Source organism: Phaenicophaeus curvirostris, chromosome 13 (genome assembly GCF_032191515.1).
Source record: "Phaenicophaeus curvirostris isolate KB17595 chromosome 13, BPBGC_Pcur_1.0, whole genome shotgun sequence".
Taxonomy (NCBI): domain Eukaryota; kingdom Metazoa; phylum Chordata; class Aves; order Cuculiformes; family Cuculidae; genus Phaenicophaeus; species Phaenicophaeus curvirostris.
In genome coordinates this window covers 2,062,306-2,079,931 of record NC_091404.1, presented here as the reverse complement: position 1 = coordinate 2,079,931, position 17,626 = coordinate 2,062,306, and the positions used below count along the sequence as shown (strand labels likewise).

Sequence of the window (17,626 nt, the reverse complement as noted above, 5' to 3'; positions counted from 1 at the left end):
TAGCCCCTTCAGGTACTGGAAGGTCGCTATAAGGTCTCCTCAGAGCTTTCTCTTCTCCAGGCTGACCAAGCCCAGCTCTCTCAGCCTCTCCTCATATGGAAGGGGCTCCATTCCTAATCTCAAGACCGGAAGGCCAGGAAACAACTACAACTGAGTGCAAAACATCTGCTATTGAGAGATGGGATACCAGGAGAAGAACATTTAAGGTTAGAAAAGGAAATCTTGGTGTTAAAAGACTGATGTTTCCCTATGCAGTGTGGGGTTTAAAATATGGGGCACAGAGAGGGGGCACAGTAGCTGAACACTTGCTCTGGGCCGGCTCCCTCTGATACCACCTTAGGTACAAAACCTTTGGTACTTCAGTCTGAAATAGAATGGAAAAATGAGAGCCGAGAAGGAAAACAGAGCTCCTCTGTTGAAGAGGTCCCGTCAGCTGGGGATGCTCTGGAGACAACGTGCTAGGAAGGTCTGCAAGGGAGCAGTCAGTTGAGGAAACAAATAATATTGACATGCCCTGCCTGTGGCCTTGGAAAGAAAACCTCCTTGCCAGTAAGAACTTGAGCCCAGCCCTCTCGGCCCCACCTGCTCCTGGGGGAGGGATCGCACTATATAAGAGCCCAGGCGCTGACCGGAGAAGCACAGTAATTTGAGGCTCTCCAGGGAATCCTGCTCTGGTTGGGACCCCCAGGCGCTGACCGGAGAAGCACAGTAATTTGAGGCTCTCCAGGGAATCCTGCTCTGGTTGGGACCATGGGAAAGAGAGTGGCTGTCGTGCTGGCCGGCTGTGGGGTGTACGACGGGAGCGAGATCCATGAGGCTTCTGCTGTGCTGGTGCATCTCAGCAGGGAGGGGGCACAGGTAAGAGGCATCCTGGCAGGTATCTGCCCCAGCGCTGGCTCTTTCTGCCCTGCTCAGCTTTTTGATCCATCTCTTGCAGGAGGTTCTTGTCTCTTAGGAGGTTTGGGGCTTGCCGGACAAATCACAAGCTCTCCATCACTGCTTGGGGAATTGCACAGCGTGACTGGAGTCAAAGCAAATACTGTAGGAGCTCCTCCAGCAAGTGTGGAGAATGCCCCGGTCTCTGCTTTGCCCCCACAGCTCTGCTGTGCGAGAGGGCTGGCTCGGTGCTCTGAGTCGAGCGTATCCAAATGCTGAAGCCAACTTTCCTAACTGCATTCTGCATTCTTTTTAGCTTGCACTCCCTCTTAGCTGCTTTGGTGTTTCTGTTGAGAAGGCTGCTGCTGGCTTGGGCTGCTTGAGATTCATCTTTTTGAACCCAAAATGATTAGAACTGAAAACAGACAAGTTCTGGTGACTTGAACTTGAAAAGGGGTAAAAAGCAGGACCCTCAAGCAGCTGCTCTAACGCACCATTAGTTACCGTAGCCGCTCGGTGCGGCTGGAAGAGGAGGGAGAGAAGCCCAGTGTAACATCACCCTCAGCTCTAAGGCACATATGATGCTGGGTCAGAGCCATTCTCCAGGGAATCAGAATTGCTCCGTTAATTACAAAGGCACGGTGGGGATGGACATGTGCTACGGAACCATCCCACCCAATGAGAATCAATCATAAAATCAAGTCATGGAATGGTTGGGGTTGGAAGGGACCTCAAAGCTCATCCAGTTCCACCCCCTGCCACAGGCAGGGACACCTCCCACTGCATCAGGGGCTCCAAGCCCCATCCAACCTGGCCTGAACAATTCCAAAGCTTTCAAACTATGTATTTTCTGTTTGGCTTAAAGCCGAGGCTCTTCCAAACCTTTCCCATCTGTAATTTTGCCTCTTCCCTGGAGCTGCTGACCCAGAGCTGGCAGGCTCGGAGCACAAACTCCACTCATGCCTGGACCAGCAGGGGCCTCTAGTGGACGAACCTCGGGTGTTCTTCCAACCTCTTACTTCTATTTTTCCTTCATGCTTGCCTAAGGGAATCTAGAATAGCGTAGAATAAAATAGAACAGAATCGAACCGAACCAAACATTTCAGTTGGAAGGTGCCTAAAAGATCATCCATTCCAACTGCCAGACCGCTTCAGGGCTGACCAAAAGTCGAAGGATGTTATTAAGGACATGGCATCAACCGTCTCTCCAGGAAGCCTCTTCCTGTGTTTGACCACCCTCTGGGTAAATAAATGCTTCCAAATGTCTAGTCTAAACCTCCCCTCGTGTAGCTTTGAACCATTTCTGTGCATCTTGTCCCTAGATCCCAGGGAGAGGAGCCCAGCGTCGCCCTCTCCACATCCCATCTCCAGGGATCTGCAGAGAGCAACGAGGTTGCCCCTCAGCCTCCTTTTCTCTAAACTAGACAATCCCAAAGTTCTTAGCCACTCTTCATAGGACATTCCTTCCAGCCTCTCACCAGCTTTGTTGCCCTCCTCTGGACACCCTCGAGTACATTAACATCCTTCTTAATCACGGGCTCCATCCAACCCGGCCTTGAACCCCTCCAGGGATGGGGCAACCACCACTGCTCTGGGCAACCTGGGCCAGGGCCTCCCCACCCTCATTGTCAAGAATTTCCTCCTAATGTCTGCTCTAAATCTTCTCCTTTCCAATTTAGAAACTCTAAGTCCTGCCGTTGAGGGAGGCAAGTGGGTTGACACGCTGGGTAGCCAGCACCCATAGTGTGACCGGCTTTGTGGGGGCCACTGGGACAGGACTGGGGTGCCCCGGCGAAGGGGATTGATTAGGATGCAGAGGGAAACCTCTACGAAATGGCTTCACCAGTGGCTCTAGGGACACCTCACTTTCCTAAGGAGGAAAGTAGTCACTGCTCCCTCTCCAGCACTCCAGGCCCCAGAACAAGCAGCGAGGGCCGGCTGCTTCGCTTTCACCTAACACCAACCTCATTCCTTTAAAGTCAGAGTAAAGGTTCCTGTGCAGAAGATACAAAACCCCACCTGTCTTTCTTTCCCTCTGTCCCTCCTTACTTTCTTTCTTTCCTTCCTTCCCTTTCTTTCTTTTCTTCCTTCCTTTGCTTTCTTTCCTTCTTCCTTTCCTTTATTTTGTTCCTTCCTTCCTTTCCTTTTTTCCTTCCTTCTCTTCCTTTATTTCTTATTTCTCTTCCCTTCCTTCTTTCCTTCTTTCCTCCCTTCCTCCCATACCTTCTTTCTTTTTCCCCTTCCCTTTTTTCCCCTTCCCTTTTTTCCCCTTCCCTTTTTTCCCCTTCCCTTTTTTCCCCTTCCCTTTTTTCCCCTTCCCTTTTTTCCCCTTCCCTTTTTTCCCCTTCCCTTTTTTCCCCTTCCCTTTTTTCCCCTTCCCTTTTTTCCCCTTCCCTTTTTTCCCCTTCCCTTTTTTCCCCTTCCCTTTTTTCCCCTTCCCTTTTTTCCCCTTCCCTTTTTTCCCCTTCCCTTTTTTCCCCTTCCCTTTTTTCCCCTTCCCTTTTTTCCCCTTCCCTTTTTTCCCCTTCCCTTTTTTCCCCTTCCCTTTTTTCCCCTTCCCTTTTTTCCCCTTCCCTTTTTTCCCCTTCCCTTTTTTCCCCTTCCCTTTTTTCCCCTTCCCTTTTTTCCCCTTCCCTTTTTTCCCCTTCCCTTTTTTCCCCTTCCCTTTTTTCCCCTTCCCTTTTTTCCCCTTCCCTTTTTTCCCCTTCCCTTTTTTCCCCTTCCCTTTTTTCCCCTTCCCTTTTTTCCCCTTCCCTTTTTTCCCCTTCCCTTTTTTCCCCTTCCCTTTTTTCCCCTTCCCTTTTTTCCCCTTCCCTTTTTTCCCCTTCCCTTTTTTCCCCCTCCCCTCCTCCTCCCCCTCCCCTCCCTATGACAAAAACCTTTCTGGTGCCAGTGTCAGCTCCAGGTGAGCCTGAAGGTCACCGCATCCACCAGCTACGTTCTTCCCAGTAACTCCAGCCTCTCCATTCACCCCCTATGATCTTTAACATGCTCAGGATACCTGCCTGAAGGATAACAGAACTTTTTCCTCCCTCCACAGGCAGAGTTTTATGCTCCCGATGTTGACCAGATGCACGTGGTGGACCACGTGAAAGGACAGCCAACCCAGGAGAAGCGCAACGTGCTCGTTGAAAGTGCCAGAATCGCCAGAGGCAACATCAAGGATCTAGCCAAGCTGGATGTCAAGGAGCTGGATGCCCTCATCATACCTGGTAGGACAGCACATGGGGTCTGCACGCCCAATGTCTTGGGAACAGCTCAGATATGCCATAAATCTTGAATGACATGGGAGTCAGGGGCTGGAGAGGAGATGGGCAGTGCCACTGGGGAAGAAGACAGGTTGGAAGCAGGGATTGGAAGGTCAGCCATCTCCCATCTGGTGATTCCAACCTGGTGATTCTATGATCTGTGCTGCTGTGGTGGCTTGGGCTCACATTACAAGAGCACAAGGCAACACAGAAGCTTATCCCAAGAGGACAGGGCAAATAATTGCTAATGGAATTCCCTTCTGAACGATCTACTGCAACTGTCCCCTCCATCATCACACACCTACCTCCTTACCAGGAGAAGAAGAGGCTGGGACAGAGAGGGGTTGACTCAAAAGCTTGGTCAGCCTCACAATTTCTCTTTAGGGAAAGGATGACCAGGTGATTTCAGTGGGGACATATCAGGCTTGGAGCAAGGATGAAGAGGCAAGAGAAAATTTGTCATTATGTTCCACCCTCATTCAGAACAGAACTTGAGGGTGAAACACAGTACCCAGCAGGGCACTGGTAACTCTCTGCTTCACTGCGAGAGAGACATTGAGGGGCTGGAGTGCATCCAGAGAACAGGAATGGAGCTCAGGAAGGGGCTGAAGAACAAGTCTTATGAGAGGCAGCTGAGGGACCTGGGGCTCTTTAGCCTGGAGAAAAGGAGGCTGAGGTGAGACCTCATCAGTGTCTACAACCACCTGAAAGAATGTTGTAGCAAAGTGAGTGTTGGTCTCTTCTCCCAAGTGACAGGCAATGGGATGAGAGGAAATGGCTTCAAGCTGCACCAGAAGAGGTTCAGATTGGATATGAGGGAAAATTTCTTCACCAAAAGGGTTCCCAGACACTGGAACAGCTGCCCAGGGAGGTGGTTGAGTCCCACCCCTGGAGATATTTAAAAGCTGGGCAGATGAGGCACTCAGGGATCTGGTTTAGCAGTGGACAGGGATGGTTGCACTCTTGATCTCAAAGGTCTTTTCCAACAAAATAATTCTATGATTCAGTTCTGTATGGGAGCAACAAAGGTGCTTTGATGTCTCATCTCCTGGCAGGCAGCTCACAAGGGTTCAACTTGCCTGGTTTCAATTCTTTTATCAACACTGGGCAAATGCTGCCACCCATCAAATCCATTTTAGCATTTGAAGTCATACCTGAATAAATCCCACTCTGGAATACTGATCTGCTGGTCGGATCTGTTTCGGTGAGGTACTGGCCCAGGTTGCTGAGGAAAGTTGTGGATACCTGGAGGTGTTCAAGGCCAGGTTGGATGGGGCCTTGGGCAGCCTGATCCAGTGGGAGGTGTCCCTGCCCATGGCAGTGGGGTTGGAACTAGATGACCTTTAAGGTCCCTTCCAACCCAAACTATTCTATGATTCTATGATTCTATGATTCTCTTCTCAGGTGGCTTTGGAGTGGCTAAAAACCTGAGCACTTGGGCTACCCAAGGCAAGAACTGCGTGATCTCCAAAGAGGTGGAGCACGTCCTGAAGGCATTCCATGCTGCCCAAAAGCCCATCGGCCTGTGCTGCATTTCCCCAGTGCTGGCAGCCAAGATCTTCCCAGGCTGCGAGCTGACTGTGGGTCACGACACAGAGTGTGAGAAGTAAGTAAGCTCAGAGAGCTGATGTGACATCACACCATGAACATCACAGCATCAGCAATGCCTCCCCAGCATACACAGCACCCTCTTGGTCCTAGGGTAGGAAAGACACCAGACCACAGACTCGTGACACAAAGCAGATCCTAAGTAGGATCTAAGTAAGAGAGCTGGGGTTTTTTAGCCTGGAGAAGAGGAGGCTGAGGGGAGACCTTATCGCTCTCTACAAATACCTGAAGGGAGGTTGTGGAGAGGAGGGAGCTGGCCTCTTCTCCCAAGTGACAGGGGACAGGGCAAGAGGGAATGGCCTCAAGCTCCGCCAGGGGAGGTTCAGGCTTGACATAAGGAAAAAATTCTTCACTGAAAGGGTCATTAGGCAATGGAATGGTCCGCCCAGGGAGGTGGTTGAGTCACCTTCCCTGGAGGGGTTTAAGGGATGGGTGGATGAGGTACTGAGAGGCATGGTTTAGAGATTGGTGGGAATGGTTGGACTCAATGATCCGGTGGGTCTCTTCCAACCTGGTGATTCTATGATTCTAGGAACAGGATGGTTGTACAAGACTTGGATGTGGAATTGATGTTCATGTTGAGTTCATGGAGTTGAACTGTCCTTACTCATATGGGAAAGTCATGACTGAGTTCTCCCAATGGCAGGGAAGGAACTTGGATGGCTCTTGCTAAGAAGGGCTAGGAAGTAATGTCACCTGTAGGAAGCCGGCGACACAAAAACCCTCAAGCCTAAACACAAAGTCTGGAGAGGACAGAATTGAGAAGTGAGACATCTGTAGTGGAACATCAAGGTCTTATTTTGGCTTTACTTCGGCTTTTCAACTCACTGGAGTTTTTCCTTGTTCTACAGACATCATAGAATCACAGAATGGTTCGGGTAGAAAGGACCTTAAAGCCCATCCAGTTCCACCTCCTGCCATAAGCAGGGACACCTCCCCTGGATCAGGGTGATCAAAGCCCCTTCCAACCCGGCCTTGAACCCCTCCAGGGATGGGGCAGCCACCACTGCTCTGGGCAACCTGGGCCAGGGCCTCCCCACCCTCACACCAAAACATTTCTCCCTAAGATCTCATCTTAATCTCCCCTCTTGCTGCTCAAAACCATTCTCCCCTTGTCCTGTCCCTGCCCTTCCTGATCAAAAGCCCCTCCCCAGCTTCCCTGGAGCCCCTTTCAGCACTGGAAGCTGCTCTAAGGTCTCCCCACAGCCTTCTCTTCTCCAGGCTGAACAACCCCAACTCTCTCAGCCTGTCCTCATCCAGGAGGTTCTCCAGCCCTCACATCATCTCTGTGGCCTCCTCTGGATCACTCCAACAGCTCCATGTCCTTCCTATGCTGAGGACTCCAGAATGACAGGAAAATATGTGGATCCTATAGAACAGGCTTTCTGTAGGGACCATCCATCTCTGCAATCAAGATACTGCTCACTCTAGGTCTTTGTCAAATCACTCTGTGTAGCAACGGCTTCCCCACACAGGGTTTATTGTCTTTTGTTCTTGTAGATGGCCTTACGCAAAGACTGCTGAGACCATGAAGGAGCTTGGTTGCAAGCACGTGAACAAACATGTCACTGAAGTTCACGTGGACGTGAAGAACAAGCTGGTGACCACCAGTGCCTTCATGTGCAACGCACCCATTCACGAGATCTATGATGGGATTGGAAAAATGGTCAAAGAAGTGGTCAGACTTGCCTGAACGCCACAAAACCACAGAATCCATCTCCTCTGGAGTGCAGGCACCGAGCCTCAGAGAACATTCTTCCCCTTTTACACCCACAGATCAACAGGCAAACCGCTACTCGAATGGAGTTCTTCTCCCTCACTGGACCACAGGTGGTTGCTGAGGAGGAAGAACTCCAGAGCAATGGAAGAGTTGTGATGTTCTGCCAAGGACACACCACTTACTGGCAGCAAACTGGCAGTAACTGGAGTGTGGGCAGGCACGGAGCTGGCAGGCAGAAGCCAGGTTTCCACAGAGCGCAAATACAGCCACCGTCGTTGGTTCTGCCTGGGTCGTGCCGACCACCACTGGTCTGATTTGATGTGCACGTCATGTATCGAGAGGAATTGGTCCCTTTCCAAGACTCCTCACACATCCAACTTTCCCAGTGCTCCAAGGCTCCCCACAAACCTCCACCTCATAGAGGAGAGGAACTGGTGGCAACAGGAAGGAACGTGGTTCTGCTGCTGAATAAAGTCCAACACTTTTTGCATGAGCTGAATTCTGCTTTCATTTTGCACTCGTTACTCTGAATTTGGGCGTGCTTTTAGTGCTACTACTTGGCCAGTGTGTGGGGAAACCAGTAGAGGAAGGAGTCACCACAAAAAAACCCACTTGTTTTGCTAGGATTGGTCAGAATTAGAGAGTCACAGAATGGTTTGGGATGGAAGGAACCTCAAAGCTCATCCTGTCCCTTCCAACTCAGGCCACTCTGTGATTCTATGATCCGTTCCTTCCTCCTGGCTTGCTCAAGCCAAGTCCCTGTAGCTCAGGCTAATGTTGTCTCAGTGCCCTGATAAAGATGTGCCAGGAGCTTCACAGCCCGGGCAGGGCAGAGGAGGGTGCTGGACCACCTCTCTCCTCAGAGCTCGCTGTCTCCAGAGGGTCTCCCTCCTGACTAGGTGGTGTTGTCCAGAGCAGGACTTTCCTTTCCACAGCTCTCTGGGATGAGGGATTTTACCACACAGGTAACGCGGGGCTGCAAGAACCGCATCATTTGGTGTTGAGTTAGGATGACATCCAGGTCTCTGGAAAGGAGGAGCCTGTCCTCCCCTTGCCGGAGAGCTGACAGGGAGAGTACCAGAGGAGTCTGGGGAACAGAGGGGCAGCAGAAGGGTGCGGGAGGTCAATTTAGCTGAGTGGTTTGTCCACTTCTTTTTTCAGCTCAAAGCAGACACTGAAGAGGGCACAGAGATAAACACCATAAGACAGAGGCTCAAAAGCCGATCTCTGCAAGCATGTCATGAAGAGCCGTGCGCGGGAGGCAGCGGGGGGATCACTATTGGCCATTGGGGGGCAGGGGCAGGGCAAAGGAGAGTTATTGGCCCCAGAGTTGAGGGGGGGTGGCGATGGGGAAGGATGGAGAGTCCCCGGGGCATCCATGAGGACTGAGCCTGGGGCTGTGTGAGCCCGGGCAGGGGGAGAGGCAGTGACTGGGAATGGAATCACAGAATGGTTTGGGTTGGAAGGGACCTCAAAGACCATCTAGTTCTCATGGCAGGGACACCTCCTGCTGGATCAGGGGCTCCAAGCTCCATCCAACCTGGCCTTGAACCCCTCCAGGGATGGGGCAGACACCACTGCTCTGGGCAACCTGGGCCAGGGCCTCCCCACCCTCGCACCAAACCATTTCTGCCTAAGATCTCATCTCAATCTCCCCTCTTGCAGCTCAAAACCATTTCCCTCATCCTGTCCCTGCCCTCCCTGATCCAGAGCCCCTCCCCAGCTTTCCTGGAGCCCCTTTCAGTACTGGAAGATGCTCTAAGGTCTCCCCACAGTCTTCTCTTCTCCAGGCTGAACAACCCCAACTCTCTCAGCCTGGCCTCATACAGGAGCTGCTCCAGCCCTCACATCATTTCCATGTCCTCCTCTGGACTCGCTCCAACAGCTCCATGTCCTTCCTGTGCTGGGGACTCCAGAACTGGACACAGGGCTCCAGGTTTGGTTTCACCAGAGCGGAGCAGAGGGGCAGAATCCCCTCCCTCCCTGCTGGTCCCACTGCTTGGGATGCAGCCCAGGACACGGGTGGTTTCTGGGCTGCAAACACAGGTTACCGGCTCGTGTCCAGCTTCTCATCCCCAGCACCCCAAGTTCTTCCCCTCAGGGCTGCTCTCAGTCCATTCTCCACCCAGCCTGGATTCGTGGTTGGGATGTTTGGATTTGTCCTAAGGCTGGATGTGAGTGTACAGAGCAAGGGTCCATCAAGGCAGGAAGCTCCAGCCATGGTCCCAGGGCCCAGGACCTGGCTTTTAGCAGCCCTGTTTCTCTGGACCTCCCTCTCGGTTGGACCTTGGTGCTGCCTTGTGCTCCAGCCCTGCTGGTGTCTTGCTCTGTTTGTGAGCAAGGAGCCCATGGCTTGGCTCATGTCATGGCTTCGGCTAACCCTGATAGCACTGAAAGGATCATTAATGAATGCAGGGGCCTTTCATTGCCCCTGGCCTGCCGGGGATGAGCTATTCCACCAGAGCCTCAGCTGCATCTGTCCAGAGGATGGTATCTATCTCATGGTACTTCATCTTCTCAGCTGCACCGCTCAGGACTGAGCTCTTGCTTTGTAAAGTCCCTTCCCTGTTTACAGGTACTGTCAGGATGGGCGGAGAAGGAGTTCCCAGAGAACAGCAGGCTGTGGAGAGAAGCATGTGCTGAGAGATAGCTGGTGAAAGCCTTCCAAGAACTGACAAGCTCCAGAGATAAGCAGTGCTGTTGAGTCTGCAGAAGCGGATAATCGCAGGACACCATGACTCTGCTGAAGGTCATCAGCACACTCAAGCATCAGCAGCATCTCCAAGGAGGCAGCGGCTGCTCTGTGCAGACAGAGTGCAGTATTCTACTTGCTGCAAGAGCAGACCTTCTGGGGGATGTCCCAGAGCTCTTCCTAGAAACCCTTGGTGTGTCAGCGCGACTCTCCACTCCTCAGCCAACAGCCAGCACAGGTCTCACTGTTCCCATGTGGTGTGACTGGTTATCTCCTGTCAACCATAACAGCCTGTGTCCGTTAACAGTAATGCCTAATGAGAACCGTGTCCTGGGCTGCATCCCGAGCAGTGGGAGCAGCAGGGAGGGAGGGGATTCTGCCCCTCTGCTCCGCTCTGCTGAGACCAAACTTGGAGCCCTGTGCCTGCGTCCTCAGCTCAGGGAGGACATGGAGCTGTTGGAGCGAGTCCAGAGCAGTCCACGGAGATAATCCGAGGGCTGGAGCACCTCCTGTACGAGGACAGGCTGAGAGAGTTGGGGTTGTTCAGCCTGGAGAAGAGAAGGCTGTGGGGAGACCTTAGAGCAGCTTCCAGTGCTGAAAGGGGCTCCAGGAAAGCTGGGGAGGGGCTCTGGATCAGGGAGTGCAGAGACAGGACAAGGGGGAACAGTTTTGAGCTGCAAGGGGGTAGATTTAGATGAGATCTTATGGAGAAATGTTTTCTTGTGAGGGTGGTGGGGCCCTGGCCCAGGTTGCCCAGAGCAGTGGTGGCTGCCTCCACTGCATGTTTTTCATCATTTTTATTAGTATCAAAAAAAGAAAAACCCAAACACAGCAAACATTTCCTCATTCCTCATCACCTCAGCAAGTCACCTTAGAACGTGGCTGTGGCGCAGGCTGTTGTCAGCAACACCCCTTTGGCTTCTCTCCCTTGATTCTTCTGAGCTGTAACTTGTTCTTCCACTGCTTTTGCCAAGCACCTCTCTCCAGGAACTGAGGGTGAGAAATGATAGTGGAGCACCGCATGACCTCTAAGGCATTCATGGCACTTGGGAAGGACGCGCTGCAACACTGGAGGGTGCAGGAGACATGGGGACTGCAGATCCTCAGCCAACAGGTCTTTGCAAGACTCTAGTGTTGACCTGTCTTTGCATGGTTGCCCCCTTGGAAGCCATACAAGGATTTAAAAGGTGGCTGAAAGTCTTGTGGTCACCACTGAGTGTTACAACAGGAGTCTACAAGAGCATCCAGTCATTGCTGTGAAGGCTCCTTGATAGACGGGCTGAATCACAATCCAATTTATGATAACCTGAATGGGACAGGGATGCTGGAACACTAGGTGGCTCTTTCCTTTGCAAGAAAAGTCCTTCTGATGTTTATTTTCCCCCATCGCCATAACAGTGGGCAGAAGAGGGCTCTTGGGGCTCTCCTGGGAGCATGCTGTCCTTCTCCTCTTACTTTTGAAGATAGAAAAATCACTGCAGGACCTCTCCACCAGCACATCACAAGACCTGAAAGCTGCTCAACACCAGCTGTCGCTGCTGATGCTAAAAACTCCGCTTGAGGGCAGCCCGGCGCTGCTCTTTGCCCAGGAGCTGATTCCTCTGAGCCCTACAGGGGTTTTTTCTGCCTCAAAATCTCATGGGCTGTCACTGCCCACCAGCCAGAAGGATTTGCTTATCACTCATTTTGTTTCAGCCTCACAAAATCAGCCCCGCTTGACAAATCCGTTGCAAAGCATCATCATTCATGAAGTGTGTCCAGAGAAGGGAACCGAGCAGGAGAAGGGGCTGCAGCCCAGGGGTTCTGGGAATGGCTGAGGGACCTTGGGCTGTTTAACCTGGAGAAGAGGAGGCTGAGGGGAGACCTCATTGCTCTCTGCAGCTCCCAGAAAGGAGCTGTGTCTCAGTTTCCCCTCTTTCAGATGAAAACCATTCCTCCTCGTCCCATCCCTGCCCTCCCTGATGAAGAGCCCCTCCCCAGCTTTCCTGGAGCCCTGAAAGGGGACTGGAAGCTGCTCTAAGGTCTCCCCACAGCCTTCTCTTCTCCAGGCTGAACAACCTCAACTATCTTAGCCTGTCCTCATACAGGAGGTTCTCCAGCCCTCGGATCATCTCCGTGGCCTCCTCTGGCCTCGCTTCAACAGCTCCATGTCCTCCCTGTGCTGAGGACTCCAGAACTGGACACGGGGCTCCAGGTTTGGTCTCACGGAGGGGAGCAGAGGGGCAGGATCCCCTCCCTCCCTGCTGCTCCCACTGCTCAGGGTGCAGCCCAGGACACGGGTGGTTTCTGGGCTGGGAGCACATGTTGCCGGCTCACATTTTGTTTCATGAGGGTGGGGAGGCCGTGGCCCAGGTTGCCCAGAGCAGGGGTGGCTGCCCCATCCCTGGAGGTGTTCAAGGCCAGGCTGGATGGGGCTTGGAGCCCCTGATGCAGTGGAAGGTGTCCCTGCCCATGGCAGGGGTGGGACTGGATGGGCTTTGAGGTCCTTTCTGACCCAAACCGTTCCATGACTCTATGATTTAGCCCAGGATTGTCGGATTCTCCTCCCCCGGGGCCAGCGGGGCGGGGGGAGCCGCGGTGCCGCCCCCTCCCCGCCCATCAGACCCGCTAAAAGCTGCTGCCGCCCCAGGAGCTGCCGCCGCCCCAGCCCGGACCAGCCCAGGTGAGTGTTTGCCTGTCCCCTCCAGCTCTGCACCCCCAGCCTCCCCTCTTCTCCCCTCGGATTGTCCCCAGCTTGCAGCGCCGCCTGAGAAAAAAAGCATTTTTTTTCATTTAAGCTAAAGCAGAGCTCAGTTTTGTCGATGTGGCTGTATTTTTTTGGAAGTTAGAGCGTGTGTCCCTCTTGGCATGGTTTTTATAGCAGGTTTTCTTTGAAATGGTGTTTTTTCCTGGCACTGTTCACTCCATGGTGATGATAATGTCTTGTGTTCAGTGTGGTCTGTGCTGAATAGATGTGTTTTCTCCTGTGCTCCCCTCTGTTTGGAGCCTTTCCCCATCTCAAGGCAAGGGCAGGCAGAGCTGGAGCCAGAGCTCCAGGTTAGCAGAGATTTGAATGTTGTGAAGTTCAGAATAATGTTAGAATGAGTCCTTGGAAAGTGATAGAATATGTTTTAAAATTCTGGGAAAATTTATCCATAAGTTTATCCATTTATCCCCCCTGTCTCAGCTCCTGTCTCACTGCGCTGGAGTGATGGAGCTCACTCATTGTGTTCCCCAGACTGAGATAGGATGCTCGCTTTCTAGAACTCCAAAACCAAGTCTTAGGGAATGAGTTTGTCAGCATTTGGGGTATCAGAGTGTAGGATGGAGCCCCCTCCACGTTGACATCTCCCAGGGTTCCATCCCCCCGGCTCCATCCTCTGGCTTCACATCACCATAGCCAGGACCATCAACCCACCCGTGGTCCCTTCCAGCACATGCAGGTTTGAGAGAAAGCCTGAGCCCACCACAGCCCTGGGGAGCAGCTCCTGGTCACCCAGGCTTCCCATAGCCCTGCTGTAGACTCCCCAGAAGACAGAGGAAGAAGCTGGCTTGGATCCAGACCCAGCCCGGAACCTGATCTTACTCCGTTGGTCCCCTGCTCGGCTGTGGGACAAGCTGGAAGGGTGGCTGAGCTGTCCGAGGAGCAGGGTATGCACAGAGCTTTGGGAGGAAGGGGTGTGATGAGGGGCAATATCAGCCCTGAACTTCAATCATAGAATCAGAGAATGGTTTGGGTTGGAAAGAACCTCAAAGCCCACCCAGTTCCACCCCCCTGCAGTGGGCAGGGACACCTCCAACTAGAAGAACTTGCTGTGTGGAGCAAGAGCTGGGAGCTTGACTGCCAGGAGCTTGGGTCTGCCTCGTGCCCAGCCTGGTCCTGCTTCCAGGAGGCTTTTGCTGGGGCTGCCTGCCCAGTGTGTGCCCCAAACACCTCCCTGCATTGAATTTTCCCCCAGTGATGGCTGATGAGCTCAGTGACCTCCTGCGGGAGTTTGATGAGGTGATGGAGGACTTTGACCGAGGCGCCACGTGCCAATACAAGCAGCACCTGGAGGAGCTGAAGAAGAAAGCGGGAAACAGTGTGTACGACAGTGGCATCGATGAGTTGGAGAGTGAGTCTGGGGCTGGGGGATGACAGCGTGTCTCGGGACGGGGTTGCTTTGGTAGCTCTGGGGTTCCTCCTTCCATCTCTGAGTTGCCTGCCTGACTCATCTCTCAAGGGCTGGATGAGTAACATGGGGTGATGATCACTGGATCCTGGTCCAGGACCCACCAACATCTGCTGGGGCCCCTTCTGCTGGGTTGGCTGCTGCGAGGCTTGAGATAACTGGGAACTTGGAGGGAACCACTTTGCTGGAATGACCCCGAGGAGTCCCCATGGCCATGCCCATCAGCCTCTGGTGCTGCCTTCTGGCAGAGAAGCTCAGTTCCCTTTCCCAAGCATTCCTTGCAGCAGGGGAAGCACAGATGGGCTGATCAAGAGCGAGGGTGGACCAGGTGCCCTGTGCCACACACAGGATCGGTCCCTAGTCTCACAGTTTCTTTATAAGGTGGCTGTGGAGCATGGCTGATACTCTATGTCTGCAGGTACCAGCACATCCCCAGGAAGCAGCCTCAACTCCAGTGAGGAGGACCTCAACACTCCTGCCAATGCTCACCCCTCCAAAGGTGAGGCTGAAAGACCTCTCTGAAGGGCTGTTTGCCAGGGCTTCCTTCTACATGCTTGGCTTGGTTCAGCAGTAATGGGCTGTCCTGGGGGAGGGGGCAGGAGATGCCAATGGGAGCCTGCAGGATTTGGAGGTGGGAATGAGCCCTGGCGTCCCAGGAGCATCCTGGAAGAGGTATGACATTGGACTGGCACATTCCTAGTCAAGGCTAGACTGAGCAAGAAGTTTATTTTGGAGGTTCTCGGTGACAGGCTTGGTTCCTGAACTGGGAACTGCAGGATCATTCAGGGGTGACAGCACAGGGAAGGTGAGCACCCTTCCCAATGCGCATGGACCCAGTCTGGCTCTGACCAACCCCATGCGCATGGGAGGACATGCCCTGCCTCTCCGTGTTCCCCCATGGTGAGCCTGAAGCACTCCTGGCTGGGTGGTGGGATGCCGATCTGCGCGATACCTGTGGGTGCCATCCTCCCCCAAGAGCCTGGGGCTGAGATTAGGGGCAGAGGTGGGGTGGGAGGTGGAAATGCTGCTTTTCTGCAGCTCCAAGTTAGTCCTGGGCTTTTCGTGCCCTGTTGCCCTCAAGCTGTGCAGTGATTGCTGCCCGTGGCACGTGCAGCCTTTCTACCCGCCTCCACCTGGCTGCTACAGAAGCAGATTGTGGTTAGAAGCAAGGAGTAAAGATCTTTTTTTTCTCCCAAATGAGAGCTAGGGAGAGGGAATGGGAGAGACCTGATGGTGTGTTTCTCTCTGCTAGCTAAGCTTGGAGACACACAGGAGCTGGAGGAGTTCATTGCGGATCTGGATAAAGTGTTGGAGGGTACGTACGCAGCTCTGACCCTTGTGCTTCCCAAGCATCCAGCGTGACCAGATGCCGGGGCTGGAGCTTCTCTGGCTTGGCAGAGCCTGGCCCAGCACCTCTCCTCGCTGGGGCTCAGAGCCTGACCTTGGCTGTGGGGCTGGAATCCTTCTATCTTTTCTTTGGGAAGGGGCTACTCTGAATGTCACCCCCTGCCACCACCCTTCAAGCTCTTTCAGCTGGGGCAGAAATTCCACCTCTTGAGTGACTTCTCTCTCTGGTGCCTCAGTTTCCCCTAGGTGGTGCGGGGCTGGGGATGTGAAGATCTAAGACTGGTCCTGACAAGGAAAGCCTGCTAAAAAGGTGGCACGACCTGCAGAGTTGGTGGCATTTTCATGTAGATGTACAGATGCTCACAGCTCTCTGCCTACAGCATCAATCTAGCTGCTGCTCAAAGGCTTCTCTTTGCTATGGCTGGCAGGGAAGCTGAGCAGGACGAAAAGTCTGTTTCCATGTGGTTATACTCCAGCCTAGAAAAAAACAGCCCTGTGGAGCTATGTGGGGTCCTGCGTGACAGCCTGGGGGCAGAGAGAACTTGATTTAAAAGATAAAAAGTCAGATATTTCCCCCTTGGCATGCTGCAGAAATCACAGTTCTCAGTATCTGTTCCTTTCTTTTCCTTTCTGGGTGTCTAAAATGAGGTGGCTGGTGGGAAGCGCAGTTTCTGCTGGCCCGGAGGCACGGGAAGGGGACCAGACCAACACCCCCCAGCAGATTTTTAATGGCTTTAAATTGGAGGGGAAAAGATTTAGACTAGACATTAGGAAGAAACTCTTCGCAGTGAGGGTGGGGAGGCCCTGGCCCAGGTTGCCCAGAGCAGTGGTGGCTGCCCCATCCCTGGAGGTGTTCAAGGCCAGGTTGGATGGGGCTTGGAGCCCCTGATCGAGTGGGAGGCGTCCCTGCACATGGTAGAGGGTGGGACTGGATGGGCTGTGAGGTTCCTTCCACCCCAAACCATTCTACGGTTTCTGCTCTAACCCTGCTGCTGGTGATGCCTGGGGGGTTCCGGTGCACCGTGCAGCCCTCATCTTATTAAGCATTTTTTTTTCCCCCAACCCTTGATTATCCTACAGAGATGTGAGCTGTGGTTTTGGTGGCAACTTTGGAGCGGAGCACCAACAGACGAGCCCCGTGCCTCCCCCACGCAGCCTCTGCTTCTGTGCCCCTGCCAGCCCCCACCTGCCTGGGTGATGGCTCTGCTGTGCCAGGGACTGATCCAGCAGCGGTGTGGGCGCTGGGCTGTGGTGCTGCTGGGCCATGCTGTGCCCCTGCCTGCAGGAGAGGACTCTGCCAGCATGAGATGGGCTGAGCTCTTGCTGGGGACACTGCCTTTTGAGGCGGGTGGCAGCCCTGGTGACTGTGTGGAGTTGGAGTCTGTGCCACTGTGGAAGCCACTGGGTGTTTTTCAGGGAAGATGAGGCTGCAGAGCATCGATGAGAGCTCAGTGTCCCCTTGAAGGTCAGGAAAGCCTATTCCTGCGGTGGCATCTGCAGTGACAATCACTGCTGGATCTTCACTTTGCACCGAGAGCATCAAATAGAGCCCCTGCCCACACCCCAAGTGCCGCTGCCCCGATTGCTGCTGTAAATACTGTAAAAAGGGGGTTCTGCTCTGTACAGATGGGATGGATTTTTATGAATGGGATTTTGAGTCTTTGTGCTGGTCTGCGTGTGTTTGTGCCCAACCTTTTCCCATGGAGTCTTCTTTGCAGCTTCCTGCAGGGCTGGAAGTGGGCAACAGAGCTGGGGAAGGGGCTGGAGTCTTAGGAGGAGCAGCTGAGGGACCTGGGGTTGCTTAGCCTGGAGAAGAGGAGGCTGAGGGGAGACCTCATCGCTCTCTGCAGCTCCTGAAAGGAGGTTGGAGCGAGGTGGTTGCTGGGCTCTGCTCCCAAGTAAGAAGCAGTAGGATGTGAGAGGAAATGGCCTCAAATTGCACCAGGGAAGGTTTAGATTGGATATTAGGAAAAATGTCTTCACC

At 53.3% G+C, this 17,626-nt stretch overlaps 2 protein-coding genes across 2 annotated transcripts; both read left to right on the top strand.

Annotated features, from left to right (window-relative positions):
- The first annotated feature begins 678 nt into the window (after nucleotides 1-678).
- On the top strand, nucleotides 679-8,074 carry LOC138726068 (glutamine amidotransferase-like class 1 domain-containing protein 3, mitochondrial). Its single transcript, XM_069867481.1, has 4 exons — nucleotides 679-858; nucleotides 3,917-4,088; nucleotides 5,529-5,730; nucleotides 7,233-8,074. The coding sequence occupies exons 1-4, from the start codon at nucleotides 751-753 to the stop codon at nucleotides 7,423-7,425; spliced, it is 675 nt and encodes a 224-aa protein (XP_069723582.1). The 5' UTR covers nucleotides 679-750; the 3' UTR covers nucleotides 7,426-8,074.
- Nucleotides 8,075-12,734: 4,660 nt separating this feature from the next.
- Nucleotides 12,735-17,304, top strand: LOC138726288 (regulator of cell cycle RGCC-like). The gene is made up of 5 exons (XM_069867930.1): nucleotides 12,735-12,806; nucleotides 14,083-14,238; nucleotides 14,714-14,794; nucleotides 15,548-15,610; nucleotides 16,723-17,304. Exons 2-5 carry the CDS (start codon nucleotides 14,085-14,087, stop codon nucleotides 16,728-16,730), a joined length of 306 nt encoding a protein of 101 aa, XP_069724031.1. The 5' UTR covers nucleotides 12,735-12,806; nucleotides 14,083-14,084; the 3' UTR covers nucleotides 16,731-17,304.
- The last annotated feature ends 322 nt before the right edge of the window (nucleotides 17,305-17,626 follow it).